Raw genomic sequence first — 17,410 nt, forward strand, 5'->3', positions numbered from 1 at the left:
TAAGCGTACCATTGACAGTCAGGTTAAACTTGCGTGTGGTCTGGCCAGCGATGTTACTAGCCACGCAGGTGTACTGAGCTCTGTCGCTGAGCTCTGCCATGTTGATCTGCAAGTAGCGGCCACCAGACAGAACACGCACACGAGCAGAGGCCTGCACAACGGGGCAGATAAGGTTATTTACCTCACCAGGTATCATCGTGTTGCTATTCTTCTTTTGTTTGACTTCTGACCTGCAGTTGTTGGCCATCTTTGAGCCAGGTCAGCGTTGGAGGTGGAACAGCATCAGACTTGCACTCTAAAGTCACCTGTCTGTTCTGCAGCACTGAAACATCCCGAGGTGTACTCTCTCCCACAATGTTAGGAGGAACTGAAACGGCAGACAAAAGAGCTCTAACCGTCTGTAGCCCACGATCAATCAAACTGTGCACACATGTGCATGACAACGAGAAACATTTCTAAGCAATTCAATAACTGCAACACTGTAACTTCCCTTTTGTATTTGTAATGGAACCAATTTAATTGAAATTTCCATAAATTTAAACAGTTTGCATACTGCAATTTGCACTAAACGTCTATGTTACCCACCATGCACTCGAACTAGGAAGTCCTTGTCATCATCTCCCGCTGGACTGTTTGCTAAGCAGGTGTATCTGCCTGTGTCCTCCAGCTGAGCGTCAAAAGTGTGAGAACAGTGGAAAAAACACACAAAAACCATTCATGTACACTCTCTGGCCTCTTTTAGACACACCTGTTCAACTGGTATTTAATGCAGATATCTAGTTAGCCGATCACATGGCTGCACAGTGCATTTAGCTGCAGTCAAGCTCAAACTGAGCATCAGATTAGGGAATACTGGGATTTTTCCACACAACCATGTCTACGGTTTACAGAGAATGGTCAGATCGGGGCAAAGGAGAAGTGCCAGATGGTCTGGAGAGAGAACTACATCATGGATCATCTGACAAATGTGTAGCAACTGCACGACGCTATCATGACAACATGGACCAAAATCTGAGGAATAATTCCATCACCTTGTTGAATTTATGAAGAATTATTAAGGCAGAAGGGATGCAAACATCTAGTTCTAGCAAGGTGTACTAATAAAGTTTCCAGTGAGTGTTTATATAAAAATCACACGATGCTGTATGAGCAACAAAATTTCACTTTAACAGTCCCGAGTCTCTGACCTGTGCTGAGGCCACACGGAGCACCTTTCCTCCCTGGAGGCGGCGGAGGCTGTCTGTCTGTGGGAGCGGGCGTCCATCCTTGAGCCAGGTCAGAGAGGGCGTAGGTATACCTGTGGCCTCACAGTGGAGCTCCAGGACATTATTAACCACCACAGACACTTCTGCAGGTACACCAGAGCCCTCGATGCGCGGAGGATCTTAGAAAGTACAAGTTTCTTTAGTCGTCCATGCATCAGCAGCTGAAGCTGGATAATGGAGAGCTACAGTCTGATTGCACTCACCCATAACTTTCAGGTTGAAGTGACGGCTCGCTTCACCAGCAGTGTTGTTAGCCACGCAGGTGTAGCGTCCCGTGTCGCCAACCTGAGCCCGTCTAATACGAAGGTTGGTGTTCGAGTTTAGGAGAACGACGTGGCGGTCGGGGACTAGAGTCGCTCCGTCTTTGAGCCAGGAAACGGTGGGCGTTGGGGTCCCATCAGCAATACACAGCAGAGAAGCCAAGTTTCCTGCGACCACAGTCACATCCTCTGTGCTCCCTGCTCCATCCAGACCGGGAGGGACTGAGGAGGGTAATTTAACAACTCGTTAGCCTTTGTTTCTCAGTTTGCCTGGAGGATATCTGAAAAGTGTGAATAAACATGAAAGCTATACAACTCTAGAACATGCGGCCGCTTGCAGTTTCTTGCTGACGTAGCAAGTTTTCAGACTCACCGTGCACCTGCAGGTTATAATGTTTGTTGTCCACTCCTGCCCTGTTTGATGCAACGCAGGTATATCGTCCACCATCAGACACCTGGATGCGCGCCACCCTGACGGGAAATTTGTACAATGTGTAAATTTAAGATGTTTCATATTTAAACCAATCCCCCATTTTTCAAACCTTTTCAATCTTCAATGAAGCCATTGTTTTGATGATTTGGAAGATTTTAAAGCCAGAGTCGAGATAAGAATGTTTCAGACTAATACATTCGCATATTTGCATTCAAAAGAAAGAAATTCATCCTCCGCGCACTGTCTGCTGACGTACCGAAGCACTTGCCCAGCAGAGAGGAGACGTATGTGTGAGGAGACTGGCAGAGGCAGGCCGTTCCTCAGCCAGTTTAGCTGAGGCAGGGGAGAGCCTGTTGCGACGCACTCGATGCTCACAGAACTGTCCAGAACTGCTGCGAGCTCCTCAACAGCCGCACTGTTGCCTACGATCACAGGCGGCACTGGGAGACGGGAGGCAGGATCCGTTATATAAAAGAATATCTGCGCCAAAGATATGCGTTACGTTTGAATCCTGAGTTGAACCCACCATACACGTTCAGATTAAATATCCTGTCCTCTTCTCCTGCAGCGTTGGTAGCCACGCAGGTGTACTTGCCGCCGTCAGCAGTCTGAGCTCGTAGTACAGTGAGTTTGCTGCCATTTCCACTGATCCTGAGCATACATACATATATTTGTAAAATATATGTCTTGTATATGTATTTTGTGTGTATTGCACATTGTGCTATTCTTTACCTGAGCCCCTTGCTTCCCGTACTGTTGATGGCTTCCCCGTCCTTCAGCCACTGGATGGTCGGAGTCGGGGTTCCCTGAGCTTGACAGACCAACTGAATGGTTTGATTTAGCAGGACTCCCATCTCACTGGGTAGCTCTGATCCAGAGATACTGGGAGGAACTAAGAGCAAATTACCAAGGTTAGCATAGCTGTGTGTAACATAGCTGCAAAGAGTGAGCAAATGTCATATTAAACCCAGTGGATTAAGAATGGGATGCTGCTCAAGGTCATATTGATAAAGACAGATGAGCGAATATGTTTGGCAATATAGTGTATCTAGAAAGGCATTAGCAGGGTTTTAAAGATAAAGATGTCCATCTACCTTGTATGGTTAGGCGGTACCTCTTGTAGGCCTTGCCCTCCACGTTGGAGGCCACACATGTGTAAGTGCCGCTGTCAGAGAGCTGCGAGCGTGCGATCTGCAGTTTGCTGCCCCCTGAGAAGATGTGCATCTCCAAAGACTCTGAGTTCTCTAAAGGAAATATGAAGTTCGTGTGCTTTTTTTAATTAAAAAAGGACAACATTAACAGATGAAAAACCTTTTTTGTGGTTCAGTTAAACCTGCACACAGGTTTACCTATGGTGCGCCCGTTTTTCAGCCAAGTGAGCGTGGGTGGAGGGATTCCACTCGCGTCACAGTTAAAGGTGACCGGATTACTGATGGTTTCCACAACTGTCTCCTCTGCTGGGCCATCGATACTGGGAGGTACTGAAGGAAGAAGAAATTTAAAGACATATCTTTAATAATATTCTGCAGGTGGACACTGGTTGAAATAGGTTCCTGGTGGATTTTCAGATTTGTAAAAATGTAAATATTTGGGAAAGACTACCATAGATGTTCAAGTGGAAGTGCTTGTCCACTTGCCCGGCAACATTGGTGGCCATGCAAACGTACTGTCCTGTATCAGACACCTGAAAAATACAGACAGATGCAAAACAGATAAAAAACATATAAATAGTTAATTCAACACTTTGGTTAGGTGCTTTTAATCCAGCAGAGGGACACGACATCATCGCTGGTTTCCATTCGTCTCTCACCTCTGAACCTTTGATCTCGAGGATCTGTCCCTCAGCCAAAAGGCGCAGGTTGGCTGATTCTGTCACCACTCTGCCGTTCTTATACCAAGTGATGACGGGAGGAGGCACAGCATTGGATTCACACTCCAGAGTTACAGATTTCCCAACAAGCACATTCACCACCACAGGAGAGTCCCCGCTATTGTCTCGGATGCTGGGAGGAACTGCGGGGGAGGAGGTAAATCAGCATCAATTGAAGACAACACACGGAGCTACACTGTGCAATAAAACCATTGCAGAAACAATCTGACCGAAAACAGTGAGGTAGATGTGTTTGTGAGCCTCTCCTGCTGCGTTCAGGGCCACACAGCTGTACTTTCCTCCGTCGGACACTTTTGCTTTCAGGATTTGTAAAGTGCGTCCACCTGCAGGCACACGCAGACACAGAGAAACAGTGTTTTTCATGTCAGTTTATCGTCTGCATAAAGGTATTTTTGATATCCTGAGTCTATAGGTGAAAGTAACTCCTTCACAGTACCCGGCATGATGAGTGCATTGGTGTTAGCTTGAATTGGGCCCCTGCCATTGAGCCAGCCCAGTGTTGGAGGAGGGAAGCCAGTAGCTTCACAGGAGAGAGCCACAAAGTTGTTCACAACCACCGTCACATTCTCAGATCTCGGGCCGATAATGGTGGGAGGCACTTAACGACAAAAGACGAGGAACATTCAATAAAGCAGGCAGAAGACAAAAATATTTAATTTGCTGTGATGAGGGAAAAGTATTTTACTACATTTGTTCATGTTGTGACCAGAGATGGGCAGACCATGAACAAATGTACTGTAATCAGATTACTTTTTTCAAGTAACGAGTAAAGTAAGGGATTACTATTGCAAAAACGGTAATTAGATTACCGTTACTTTCCCGTAGGAACGCTGCGTTACTGCGTTACTAAAACCATGATTTTTTGCGAGAATGTCTCACGACAGTGACGTAAGCGAGTGCGACATTCGTGACAACAGCTGTGTGCAGATCAACAGTGGATCACATATCGAGTGCAGAGAGAGTTTGAGCGTGCAGCGTTTAAAGCGTGGAAGTACTGACCTCACTTTGAGTTTGATTCCATAAAAAGTGACAAAAACATGAGTGTCCGCTGTGCGTGGGAAGAAAACTTCTTTTTACAGCGAAAAACCCCTAAACTTCCAACAAGCACCGAGTAGCTACGACGTAATGGGAAACTCACAGAGAAACTCGCGGATTCTTCCACTGACCGCGGCACACCTGCACCAGGGTAACCCTCCGCCTCCCCACTCCTGCTTTACAGGTGAAAATAGAGCAACAGGACCGCTGAGTCTTTGACTTTATTTATTTTCTGCTGTGTTTTACTTGCATCTATTTGAAAGACTGAGTGTAAACACAAAAATATTTTATTTTATGTGCTGGAATGTGCAGAAAATAGGTTTAAATGTTAAACTAATTTCTTCCAGTCAGAGAATGTTGCAAATAGCTAGGTTTCATTTGACGTAGACGTGACGTCGACGTAAAGCGCGAAATTTGACTGGCGGTCGGAAGTGAAAAAGATAAGCGCAAAATCACAGACAGACAGTACGCAAAATGCCTATGTCCTGTTGTGTTTACGGATGCTCCAGTAGGTCGACCCGAGAAACTGATAAACGGTATTTTAGGGTACCAAAAATAGCCCAACGAAGAGGAGAAAAATGGAAAATTCTAACCGAAAAACGTAGGAAAAAATGGATTTTAAATTTACGTTTACAGTCGGGAGGAGCAGAGTCTGCCAATGCCCGTGTCTGCAGCGACCACTTCGTCAGAGGTAATGTTATGTTTGCAAACGAACTTATTAGCATTATGTTGTCGTTAAATTTTTGCTTGATGCATAAAGTTAAAAGATTAAAACTAATAAAACAAGTTTTAAAAAGAGACTTTTCCATTTGATTACATTTTGTATGATGGATTATGCAGAAAAAGTAGAATTGGGCTGAAAGATCTATCGCTTTATCACCTATTCAGGTTGTAAATCGTGTTTTTAAAAAGTAACTAAGTAACTAAGTAATTAATTACTTTTGAAAATAAGTAATCAGTAAAGTAACAGGATTACTTTTTGGGGGAAGTAATCAGTAATTAGTTACTGATTACTTTTTTTAAGTAACTTGACCAACACTGGTTGTGACACATTTAAGCTGAAAAGGAAAAGGGAGTAACTCACCATGAACATTGAGATTAAATGTTTTTTCTGCACTTCCAGCCACATTTTCAGCTGCACACACATAACGCCCTGTGTCCGATACCTGAGCCGTCAATATCTGATGGAGAAAAAATGTTGTAAATATTACCCAAGGTGCATTGATACTGACATGTTTACATAAACAAGTAAAAGAAGTAAAAAGAACAATTACAGTTATTTTCATTGTTGTCAAGACATCGTACCTTGTGTGGGGTATGGGAGGTTTAAAAATACTAATTTAATCAGTCTGTGTTTCCTGGTTGTTACCTGAAGTGTTCTCCCATTGGACAGAATTCTGTGCAAGCTGTTGGAGGTGATTGGCTGGTTGTGCTTAAACCAGCTAATTTTGGGGGCCGGGGTTCCCTCCACGTGACACTCCAGTTGGGCAGTTTTATTGACCAGCACTGTGACTTCATCAGGCAGGTCGCTGTCTGTTCCGCGTATGGTCGGAGGTACTAGTGCAGAACACATACATGCATGTGAACCGTTCTCTGCTAAACTGATCGATACTTGTCCCACAGAAAATAAGGGTGTTTTTACTCACACAGCACTCTAACATCATACTGGATGGAGTCCTCTCCTGCTTCATTGACAGCCACACATGTGTACCTGCCTGAGTCCTCAATCTGGGCCCTGGGAATCTGTAGCACTCGCCCACCTGAGATTAAAGCAGTAGAAAATGTGTATGGACTAAATATCCTTCACATTTCATCTCTTCCTTACAGTTTTCGTCATCTGTCTCACCTGGCAGGATCAGAACTTTGTCATTCGATGTCAGCAGATGTCCGTCTTTGTACCAAGTGAGGGTCGGAGGGGGGACGGCGTTGGTCTCACAGTACAGGGAGATGGGATTGTTGAGTATCACGTCTCGTGCATCAACTCCAAAGCCTGAGGAAGACGTGGTATCACCATCTGCACCAGGCCTGTTAAAATTAGGTGGAACTGAGCAGCGGGGAAAAAGAGGACAGACGTTAAAACCTTACTTCATGCATTACATTACTAACAGGAGGAAACGCCATCAGGCGCATGGTTGTGCATTTATGTAGGGTCTTTATTAAATAATAGTTGCAGTGCACACATCTGCATTAGTCAACCCAGTTCACCTTGTATATTTACATCAAAGTCCTTCTCATCCTCTCCAGCTATATTAGTGGCTACACAGGTGTAGCGGCCAGTGTCTGACACCTGAGCATGTTTGATCTGAACGATCCGCCCGTTGGCTGTAATGGACACGTGGTCATCTGACTGCAGGATCTGTGCAGAGAAAAAACTTTTTTTTCAAGCCTTTAATCCCACAGCTTTAAAAAACTGTGAAAATATCCCAGACGTTACCTGTCCATCTTTATACCACTGCAGTGCGGGGGTAGGAAAGGCCTGAGCAACACACTCCAAAGTCAGGGTGCTGTTAACCTTGATTTTGACCTCTTTAGGGGCCAGTCCTTCCCCGGGAATGTCATTCTTATTAATCTGTGGAGGAACTGGAGACAAAAACAAGTTAAAATATGTTTAATGTAAATCTGATTACTGGTAATTCTTATCAGTAATTTACAGTTGTGGTCAGACGTTTACGTCCACTCATCATTGATATGAATCTCTTCTAATGATTGCTTTTGTCCAAGATGGAAGGATTGTACAGTATACATCTTTACTGCCCTTCAAAACAAGAATGAGGGGCACAGGTTTGAATTTTTTTTGGATACATGCAGGCTCTAATATATACAGTGAAGCCTATAATTATTCATACTTCTGGCAAATTTTGACTTAAAGTTACTTTTATTCAACCAGCCACTTTTTTTTGACCGGAAAGTGATGCAGGCGTCTCCCAAAAGATAATAAGACGATGTACGAGAGGCATCGTTGTGGAAAAAAACCCATTTCATACCAGACTTGAGCATAGTTTTCCTCTGTTGTTCCTGATCTGAGGGTAACAGTTTGCATCTTCTTCCAGACCGTGGCAAAGTGGTGACACATCCGAATGAGTTGTATTTACATACAGTTGTTAGAACTGATGATCTTGGGATTTGCAGTTGTTTAGAAATCTTTCACAACTCGTATAACTCTACAATTCTCCTTCTTGAACCTTCACTGAGTTCCTTGGACTTTCCCATTGTTCTGAGCAATGGCCAATCCAGTGATTACTGTCATACAAATCCTTTTTATGCTGAGAACGACCAGTTGTAGTCAATCATGACCACTAATGAGAAATTAAATCGATCCTGTCAAGTTAAAAGGCATTGTAGAAGATTCAGCAGCACTTTTGACCCCATGTGGGTGAGAGACAATCCAACATCATTTCAAACTTGTGCACTCTGTTCTTGTTTTTTTAAAGTCAATAAAGATGTGTGCTTTATAATCATGGTTCCCTGGAAAAATGAACAGTTCTAATAAATCACTGAAACCCCAAATTACCATGACATTTATGTCCATGATGAGTGGATGTAAACTTCTGACAAGGAGCTGTAAATTATATTTACTTGTACGAGAAAGCATGTGCAATAGATTATGCTAGAACTGAACACACATAAAACATTTTATGCTGCAGCATGCTCCCAAAGCTGAAGGGGTCTCACCATAAACCTTGACCTCATAGTGCTTCAGTGTCTCTCCAGCCTCATTAGTGGCCACGCAGGTATACCTCCCAGCATCCTCTTGTTTAGCATTGAGAATCTGCAGCGTTCGCCCACCTGTAACAGCCACAGAGTCACGATTCAAAGATTCTAACACATTTTCCTTCTGTCCCTTTATTGCTTCTTTATTTTCATTGTGCACGTCATTGCAAACCTGGAAGGACTCTGACGTTGCGACTGGATTCAAACGGAGTGCCATCTTTGAGCCACATGATCAGAGCAGGAGGGTAAGACTGGACTTCACACACCAGTGAGGTGGGGCTGCTCAGGGTTACTGTAACCTCCTCTGCAGAAATGTCAGGGCCTGACCCAGCAATGGTGGGAGAAACTGGTCAAGAAAAGAGGGGAAAAAACAGACAAATAAGTAATATGATTTCATTCCACGTGTAATGAACTCAAAGTCTCCAAAATGGAAAAAGAGTTGTCTTTGTACCCAGGACATTAAGATTGTAATGCCGACTGCGGTCTCCTGCACTGTTAGAGGCCAGGCAGCTGTACCTGCCAGTGTCTGCGACTTGGGCTCCAGAGATTTGGAGGAAACGGCCATGAGACAGAAGTTGGTAATGCCCGTCAGGCACCAGCAGCTGTCCATCCTTCAGCCATTTAATCTCAGGTACAGGATTACCTGGGAAATTGTAAAAGGGCTTAAGAAAATTGTTCCAAAGCACAGAGATTATCTTGACTGGAACTTACAGTAAGGATTGATCCAAACATTTCATTACCAGATTATCTCAAATACCTGATGCTTCACAAGTGAGAGTGATGTTGTGTTTCTCCTTCACTTTAGTATCCACCATAGTTCCCTCCTCCACAATGCTCGGGGGAACTGTCGGAAAAATCAGTTAAATAGTTATTATTTTCTATCAAAGTCCATTTTATCATTAAGTGGAAAATAAACATCCATCCATTCATCCATCCATGCACCCATGATCTGCACCTCCCTGTCTTCAGCCACCTCCTCCACCTTTTCGAGCATGGTACAATATATGTAAATGCACAGTCACTTTAGTTAGACAATATTACGGCATAAAGCTAAAAACAAAAACAAACAAACAAACAAAACATGATACAATAAATTTTCTATTTTCTCACCAAGGATGTCAAGGTCAAAGGTCTTCCTCTCCTCCCCAGCGCTGTTAGACACGATGCAAGTGTATCTCCCAGCATCCTCTGCTGCAGCATGCATCAGACGCAGGCTGCGGCCACCTAGAAGTTAAACAAGTCCATTATTATTATGTTTCTATAACCACGTGTAATGTCTTTAAAAGCTAGGTCAGAAGAAAAGTACTTTTTTTTTTCCAGAAATAAAACATGACAAGAACACGTAAACAGGCTTTTAAACGTGTTGAAATGACATTAGTCTTTCTGAGCACTGAAATCAATCAACACAGAGAAGCTGAACTCTTAGAACCACAGCTGTTCAAACATTTAGGACAGAGTTTAATGATATTTCAGACTAATGTCAGTCTCAACAGCCAACAGCGTAGCTTTGCCACAGTTAATGAGAAAATAAGTGAAAAATAATGACATGTTACTGAAACAACTCCAGGTTTGACAACATGAGTGTCATTAGGATTCACTCGACACTTTGTTACAGTTTCCATTTCCAACTTTTCAAATTAATATTAACATTCTTTTGCTTCACAATTTAATTGTTTTTCTGCTGGTTTTTCACAGAACTGGCGTCTGCATTTGGCCGTGGTCGCAGTCATTCCATAATATTATTATTGGCAGTGCATTGCAAATGTTGAAACCTCTGAAACCTAGCTGGGAAGTAAAAAATCAAGACTAAGAGCTCGAAAAGTCACGAAAAGTCAAACAGGAACAGACCTGAAAGGATGCGCGCTGAACTAGTCGTTTTAATTGGCTGACCGTCCTTCAACCAGGAGATGGTAGGAAGAGGGATGCCGGAGGCCTCGCAGATCAGAGCAACTGGGTTCCTCATGACAACACTCACATTTTCTGGAAACTGCACCTGCCCAATTATACTTGGTGGGACTGAAGATGAGAGAAAAGGAGGTAAATGGACACAAAGATGATTTCTTCGATCATTATGAAAACACAAAAAACTTTAATCTCTGAAAGCAATTCCTGTTTCATACCGTGCACGCTGATGTCATGCTTCCTGTCAGCCTGTCCCGCCACGTTAACAGCGATGCACGTGTAGCGTCCCGTGTCTGACACTTTGGCATCTTTAATCTGCAATAGCCTCCCCTCGTTCAGGACCTTTGCACCATGCTGGCCTGTGATCGGCCGTCCGTCTTTCAGCCACGTGACCGCAGGTCGCGGCACACCTTCAGCATCACACTGTAGCGTCACATCACCTCCCTTTATCACAGTGACCTCATCAGCGCCGCCTTCGGTGCGTCTGATGGAAGGACGGACTGAAGTGAGAAAAGCGGGTGAGTGGTGTGTCATTAAAAAGATGAGAAAAGAGAAGCTTTTTACTGTTTTTATCACCTTAACTCTTTCCCCCATAGAGACAACATTTAACCAAGACCTGTACAGCCTGTATCCTTTATAGGCAAAAAGGCAATTGAAAAAAAAAATGGATGAATTCGTGGTGTTTACACACCATAAACCTGCAGGCTGTACTCCTTGGAGACGGTGCCAGCCGCACTGGAGGCCGTGCATGTGTAAGAAGCAGCATCTGTCTTCTCAGCGCTGGAGATCTGCAGCTGACGACCTCCTGACAGAATCCTGACCCGCTGGTCAGATTTCACTTCAGAACCTGGAATATAAACAAAACACAGGATAGGTGAGGCGTTCCAGCACGCCACCCGCACATGTATAGTTTTTGCTCTTGGGCCACAAGCAGAAACTGGCTTACCATCCTTCGTCCATGTGAGACTGGGAGGCGGTATGCCACTGGACTCACACATAAGAGTGATGAGACTGCCTTCAACTACCGTCAGAGGAGATGCCTCCTCAGAGCCTCGGATACTGGGAGACACTGTAATAGCAAAGGGACGCCAAAAGGAGGCAGTCACGCTGCATGCATTAGTACTAGTAAATGAGCGATGCATAAATCGTGATGATGGGCTGCAAAGAAAGATCGAAATCTACTAACAAAAAGCTTTTTGTTTCTGTTTTGTCTAACAGTCCAAGAAAGACTGAAAAATCTCTTCAGGTCAGTCCAAATGCACGACAGTGACACAAGATCAACTTACCCCACACATTGAGGTTATAGTTCTTCTCTGTTTTGCCAGCAATGTTTGTGGCTTCGCAGGTATATCTGCCTGAGTCCTGCACATGCACCCTGCTGATCTGCCAGTTTGTAGACAGAGAACAGAGTTTTGGCAAAAACTTCAACAGCAGGAGAGACGGTCATCGTTAAAAGGGGCCTCTTAAGATTAAAGTTAGCCCTTCCAGTTGTCTTTTAGCTATATGATGGTTGTATGATGAACTGTACCTTAAGCAGACTAACATCTGCTGACACAGTCAGCCCAGGCTTCCTAAAGAGAGGGCGGCCATCTTTGAGCCAGGACAGGGTGGGTGGCGGGACTGCATCACTCTGGCAGTGCAGCTCCACGGGTTGACCGAGCATCACTGTAGCATTCACCTCCTCGCCCTTGATGTTTGGTGGCACTGTGGCAAAACATGAAGACGAGCTCCTGAAAAGGCTTCTGTCATCGAATGAATACTTTCTGGGATGAAATCATTTAAATGACATGATTCGGAGTAAATCTTTTGTATTAAGGGTGCGCTGTTGTGAAAGTGCTGCTTTGTCCCACAAAGCACACTAAACTTGCTAGATTACCTCATGGGTAAACAATATAATTGCTTCCTGAGCAGCACAGGCGCTGTTTGTTGTGCATCTGGTGCTCTTTAAGCTCCAATTGCATCCTGGGTTATGACGGCATCATTAAACCAGTTCGACATATTTTAGTGACATTATAAATCTGAGTTTCTTTGTTTCCCAGAAGGTTATGAAAGCTAACGTCACTGGGAATTGCTAACATGCACTGAGATGGAAAATGAGTAGGGATTAAAAAATACCCGTTGGATGGCCGTTGCTTTGATTTCCAGCAATTTCAAGAAGTTCTGGACAGGATGTGTATTTGCCACTGAGCATCTGTGCAACGAAAGCACACGCCTATGAAATGAACTGACTTTGAAGTAGCTCAGGAAATCATTTCTCTGGGAATAATAATGTAATTATTTTAACAGGAGGCAGAAATCCCAGAATATATGAGATGAAAGGCGTTTTGTTTAAGCCTCTGTTTACAAGTTTTTCAGAAGACAGTCGGCTCTTATTTAGAAAATAACAGCAGGCCAATGTCCCTTCAACTGTGGTCGCTGTTCAGACAGAGCCCAAGTCATCGCAGAAGGACGGGAATAGGCTATCAGCTGAAGAATGGTACCAATTACCACAACAAATCTGCCTTTATTTCAGTGGACAAGTTCTTTTTCCCTCCTTTCTTTTTGATCTCTGCGAGGAAACTCGCATCATGTGGATGTTTGCATTCTGCATGCATATACGAACAAAGATCCAAACACAGGCTCTACAATCCCATGTATGTAAGATGACATGTTTGCTATTACCTCAGTGACATTAGCTTTGATTAGACTTGTATAACAGCTGAGTTGCCATCAAGCTCGGCTCTGTTCAGGAGGCTGACAGCGTTTATTGAAATGCTAAACTCAGTCAAGCCGCACTTCCTCTACACGCACATGCTTTGCTCAAGGCTCTTGCCAGATATTGTTTCTGTATTATAATTCACAGCCTGGTGCTCAGTCTGGTTTCTGCTGTAAGACATTTGACAGTCAGTCATAACCATTAGTTAGCAAAACAAAGCAGCTGAGAAGGAGCAGCCGTAACATGCATGAGTACGATTAAACTCTAAAGAGAAGAACCAGGGCATGTAACGAGAGAGTGCACTATGATGTTAAAGCTTTTTAAAAAGGCAACATTAGTGATCCACAAATAAACAGGTGAAAGTCAAAACCTTGGATGGATGGACGGATAAATCTGTTTTTAAAACTATTTTATATTTATACGGTAAAATACAGATACTTGTGTCTTTAGTATAAACAAGTTATTTGAATTGATTCATATTTCATGGATATGCATTTATTTGAACCTAATGAACATGCATTCATCATGCATCATCTTCTGCTTATCCAATTCAGGTTAATGGTGGGACTGGAGCCATGTGGCAAGAGGCAGTATGCACCCTGGACAGGTCATCAGTGTCACAAAGCTAACACAGACTGTTACACAAATTCACACCGATGGCAAATTTAGAGCCACCAGTTAACCTAAGCTGGGGACTGCAAATGATGTCAGACACTTTTCTAAAAAAACAAAACGAATAAAGGATTAAAAAAAATAATGTACTATACATGCTGTTTACCATATGATACCATATAGGTACATGTATGCAACAACAGCTGTTCATGTTCTCACCATAAACCTTCAGGCCATAGTCCCTGTGCTGTTCTCCTCCAGCGTTGACAGCCACACAGGTGTACCTGCCTGTGTCGCTAACCTGTGCGCTATCCAGGGACAGCACTCTGCCACCAGCAAACACCTGACAGGCCGACGGAAACAGAGCAGAGGTCACGTCACGGTGCTCGGCTCACGCACAAACTCACAGCACACAGTCGTTAAAAGGTCTGCAGAAGACTTTTATTATTATCTAACACAGAGCTTCCGCACACCTGCAATGTTCAACATAACCTGAGGATAACGTCGCCTCGCATTTTGCATCACAACAGATCTCTGGAATGATCGTTATACAAGCCCGACACAAAGCACTAAGCATGAATGTAGTGATGTCACCTGTATGCCATGTGAAACACTTGCCACAGGGCTGCCATCTTTGAGCCATGTGATACTGGGAGCAGGAACCCCTGTAGCCTCACACTCCAACCTGACGGCTTCATTCACTACAACAGTTACCGTACCGCCTCGGCTGGAGATGACCGGGGGCACTGCAAGGCACGAGGATAAAGCACTCAGTCAGTGACGATCTGCAACGCCACTGGAGTTGTTTTTGTTTTTCAGCTATCCGCATATTGTCATCATCTGTCAGCGACTAATCTCTAACTTATAGAGATAGTATTACTCACGAACAACCAAAAAGTTTCGCATACTTCTGCTTAATTAATGAGAAAGCCACCCACCGAGGACCTGAAGTCTGTGAGATATCTCAGCAGCTCCAGCCAGGTTCACAGCGACACATCTGTATATGCCAGCATCGGACAGCTGTGCTCGTTCAATCTCCAGCATCTGGCCACGCTTCCGTAACGTCACACCAGCTGCACTGGTCAGAGGTCGGCCATCTTTGTACCAAGTGATAGCTAAGGCACGAAGGATATCAAAAATACTTTCAGCAAAATAACTATTAAACAGAAAACTAGGCTTAAAAGAGATTAATGAGAGTTTGAGTTTATTTAAAAACTGAAGACAATGGCAAATAAAATAAATGTTGGACTAAAAATCAAAGTTTATTTTAAAGAATTGTAATTTTTTAATTTTTTTTAGAATTTTTAAAGTTTATAAAGAATTTCCGTTGCCGAGTTATGGTTACATAGATACTAAATTGCTGTACTGTAACACTTCCTCTAACAATGAAGAAAGTGATTTTACAATAAGAACCTAGTTACACATGAATTTATATGTAGCACATCTTTGAGTGTTTAGATCATCCAAATGGAAAAAGAAGGAGAGGGAAGAAGCTGTTTGTAGGAAAACTACACTGTAAAGGCTTTGAGTGCGCACAGTGGGACTGAGGAGGTTGTTAGTGAACAGTCTTACCAGGTAATGGGCTGCCCGCGGCCTTGCACTCGAGCTCAGTGGAAAAGCCTGACAGAATGGTCTGGTTAATGGTCTCTCCAGAGGACGGGATACTGGGAGGCTCTGAGGGACACAAACAGAATTACACCCAGAAACAACAGCTTATTATTATCAACTCTGGATATAGGAGGAGGAAGATAAGCGAGACAAACATGCAGAGCGAGTGATTTGTATATCCATAAGTAAGTTACCGTGGACGCTGAGTCTTATGTGCTGCTGAGCTTCACCAGCTGCGTTAGTGGCCAGGCAAGTGAATTTCCCAGAATGCTCCAGTCTTGCCTCTGTAATCTTTAGTGTCCTGCCTGCTGACTCCAGCTGTGGCAGATACAGAGAATTCAGATTGGTAATTACTGAGCAGTGAAGAATAAGAATGAATCGCTTTCTGCTGCTTCTGCTTCTTCTTCTTCTAACCTGTTAGTACTCTTAAGCCCCGCCTCCTTTCTTTTTGCTAGGAAATTTGAGAAATATGTAATTTATTGAAATGTGCAAACATACATGGAAACGCAGTATATGAAGCAAAAGCAGGCGAATGAGTGTGAAAGTCAATATTTGGTATGACCAGCTTTATTCTTCATCATAACAGGAATAATAGTCCAGCTTCTTGAAAGCTCTTCTGTGGATGTTGGCTGCCTTTTGTTGGATTGTCTGTCAACATGATCCCACACCGCTTCAGTAATGTTGAGGTCTGGGTTCCGGGGAGGCCAGTCCATGACTGATAATCTCCCACTGTGTGTTTTTCTGTCCAGGTCTGCTTTCACTGCACTGACAATGTGCTCGGGATCATTGTCAGATGAAAATGTTGCCAATCACATGTTTTCGAGAAGGTATGTGAGTTTTGACAAGATCACCAACACCAGCCCCCAAAAGATGAAGGCAGACGGATCACCTGACGAGCCAGATGCATCTCTCAGGTCCTGTGTCGGCTCTTTGTGGGATTTCTTCCTGTTTCTTAGGACAAAACGTTCAGATACTGTTCATCTGTTGTGGATAGTTGTGAAGCCTGACAGTTCTTGTCTAGTTTCCAAACATTTTTGAGGATACTCTGGACACCATGCTGAGATATGTTCAGTTTTCAGATTAGAACTCTTTGGTAATGATGTTGCTTTTTGCAAAAATACTCAAAAACTTGTTTTTGACATTTGTTGCAGATTCAGGCTGCTTGTAACAAAGTTATAAAGATACATTTTACAAAGTGGTTGTTTGCTACTTTGTTTGTTACATATAGATACAAAATTACAAGAAAGTCTGGCTCCTCAAAAGCAAAATATAGAGAAATGAGCTGTGTTTCCATACTGAAAGCACTGTTTATAAAAATAAGTAATAATTTGAATTGCATCAAGGAGAGAGGGAGAATCTAGGTTTGGCTGCAGATATACAGCATGTATGGATCTGTGGTTCACCTGAAGAAGTTCATGCTTCAGTGATGATTGATTTTAAAGTGAATAGCTTGAAAATGTCAGACAATTAAGGGACCAACCTGCAGGTGCTCACTAGTTGCGTCGACTGGTCGTCCATTTTTAAGCCAGGTAATGGTTGGAGGAGGAATTCCACTGGAGACACAGTCTAGACTCACGGGCTTGTGGAGAATCACTGAACGTTCAGTAGGTCCATTGGTACGGATGGATGGAGGAACTGCAGAGGTACAGAGGGCAGGTTTTTATCCTTGGAAACATTTTACAACTGAAACTGAGGAACCAGGAAATTTAAAAAAGGTAAAGCGAGATTTTGCTGCAGCTTGCAACTAGAGTCTAAGTAAAGCCATTTACATTTAAAAGATACTGAGATGGGTCTTTTTAATTTTAAAGTACGTTTCTTTGTTTTACCTTGGACAACCACACTGAAGTCCTTATTATGGTTTCCTGCCTCATTGGTGGCCACACACTGAAACAGAGCTGTGTCAGAGACCTGAGCGCGAGAGATGACTAGGCGTCGCCCACCGGCTGCGATCCATAATCCTTCACCCTGTCGCAATAGCTTTCCGTCCTTATGCCACCT

At 43.5% G+C, this 17,410-nt stretch overlaps 1 protein-coding gene across 2 annotated transcripts in view; it reads right to left on the reverse strand.

Annotated features, from left to right (window-relative positions):
- Positions 1-17,410, reverse strand: part of hmcn1 (hemicentin 1) — an 85,134-nt gene that overhangs the window by 14,865 nt on the left and 52,859 nt on the right. For both annotated transcript variants that reach the window (XM_005938504.3, XM_042227355.1), the window contains exons 34-72: positions 17,239-17,408; positions 16,893-17,047; positions 15,607-15,730; positions 15,377-15,478; positions 14,743-14,919; positions 14,399-14,550; positions 14,024-14,147; positions 12,026-12,201; positions 11,784-11,880; positions 11,444-11,566; positions 11,189-11,344; positions 10,716-10,997; positions 10,444-10,611; positions 9,706-9,819; positions 9,353-9,439; positions 9,047-9,238; positions 8,768-8,941; positions 8,557-8,670; positions 7,319-7,464; positions 7,090-7,240; positions 6,731-6,928; positions 6,531-6,644; positions 6,254-6,441; positions 5,969-6,065; positions 4,286-4,447; positions 4,059-4,172; positions 3,769-3,971; positions 3,561-3,642; positions 3,308-3,439; positions 3,053-3,202; positions 2,691-2,850; positions 2,485-2,609; positions 2,215-2,398; positions 1,899-1,996; positions 1,469-1,747; positions 1,188-1,384; positions 586-667; positions 231-367; positions 10-151 (exon numbers count right to left, since the gene is read on the reverse strand). In XM_005938504.3, coding sequence (XP_005938566.1) covers positions 10-151; positions 231-367; positions 586-667; positions 1,188-1,384; positions 1,469-1,747; positions 1,899-1,996; positions 2,215-2,398; positions 2,485-2,609; positions 2,691-2,850; positions 3,053-3,202; positions 3,308-3,439; positions 3,561-3,642; positions 3,769-3,971; positions 4,059-4,172; positions 4,286-4,447; positions 5,969-6,065; positions 6,254-6,441; positions 6,531-6,644; positions 6,731-6,928; positions 7,090-7,240; positions 7,319-7,464; positions 8,557-8,670; positions 8,768-8,941; positions 9,047-9,238; positions 9,353-9,439; positions 9,706-9,819; positions 10,444-10,611; positions 10,716-10,997; positions 11,189-11,344; positions 11,444-11,566; positions 11,784-11,880; positions 12,026-12,201; positions 14,024-14,147; positions 14,399-14,550; positions 14,743-14,919; positions 15,377-15,478; positions 15,607-15,730; positions 16,893-17,047; positions 17,239-17,408 — 5,828 coding nt within the window. The remainder of the gene's footprint in view (positions 1-9; positions 152-230; positions 368-585; positions 668-1,187; positions 1,385-1,468; positions 1,748-1,898; positions 1,997-2,214; positions 2,399-2,484; positions 2,610-2,690; positions 2,851-3,052; positions 3,203-3,307; positions 3,440-3,560; positions 3,643-3,768; positions 3,972-4,058; positions 4,173-4,285; positions 4,448-5,968; positions 6,066-6,253; positions 6,442-6,530; positions 6,645-6,730; positions 6,929-7,089; positions 7,241-7,318; positions 7,465-8,556; positions 8,671-8,767; positions 8,942-9,046; positions 9,239-9,352; positions 9,440-9,705; positions 9,820-10,443; positions 10,612-10,715; positions 10,998-11,188; positions 11,345-11,443; positions 11,567-11,783; positions 11,881-12,025; positions 12,202-14,023; positions 14,148-14,398; positions 14,551-14,742; positions 14,920-15,376; positions 15,479-15,606; positions 15,731-16,892; positions 17,048-17,238; positions 17,409-17,410) is intronic.

This window comes from Haplochromis burtoni, unplaced genomic scaffold, assembly GCF_018398535.1.
Source record: "Haplochromis burtoni strain Fernald_Lab_line unplaced genomic scaffold, NCSU_Asbu1 Contig_256, whole genome shotgun sequence".
Lineage (NCBI taxonomy): Eukaryota > Metazoa > Chordata > Actinopteri > Cichliformes > Cichlidae > Haplochromis > Haplochromis burtoni.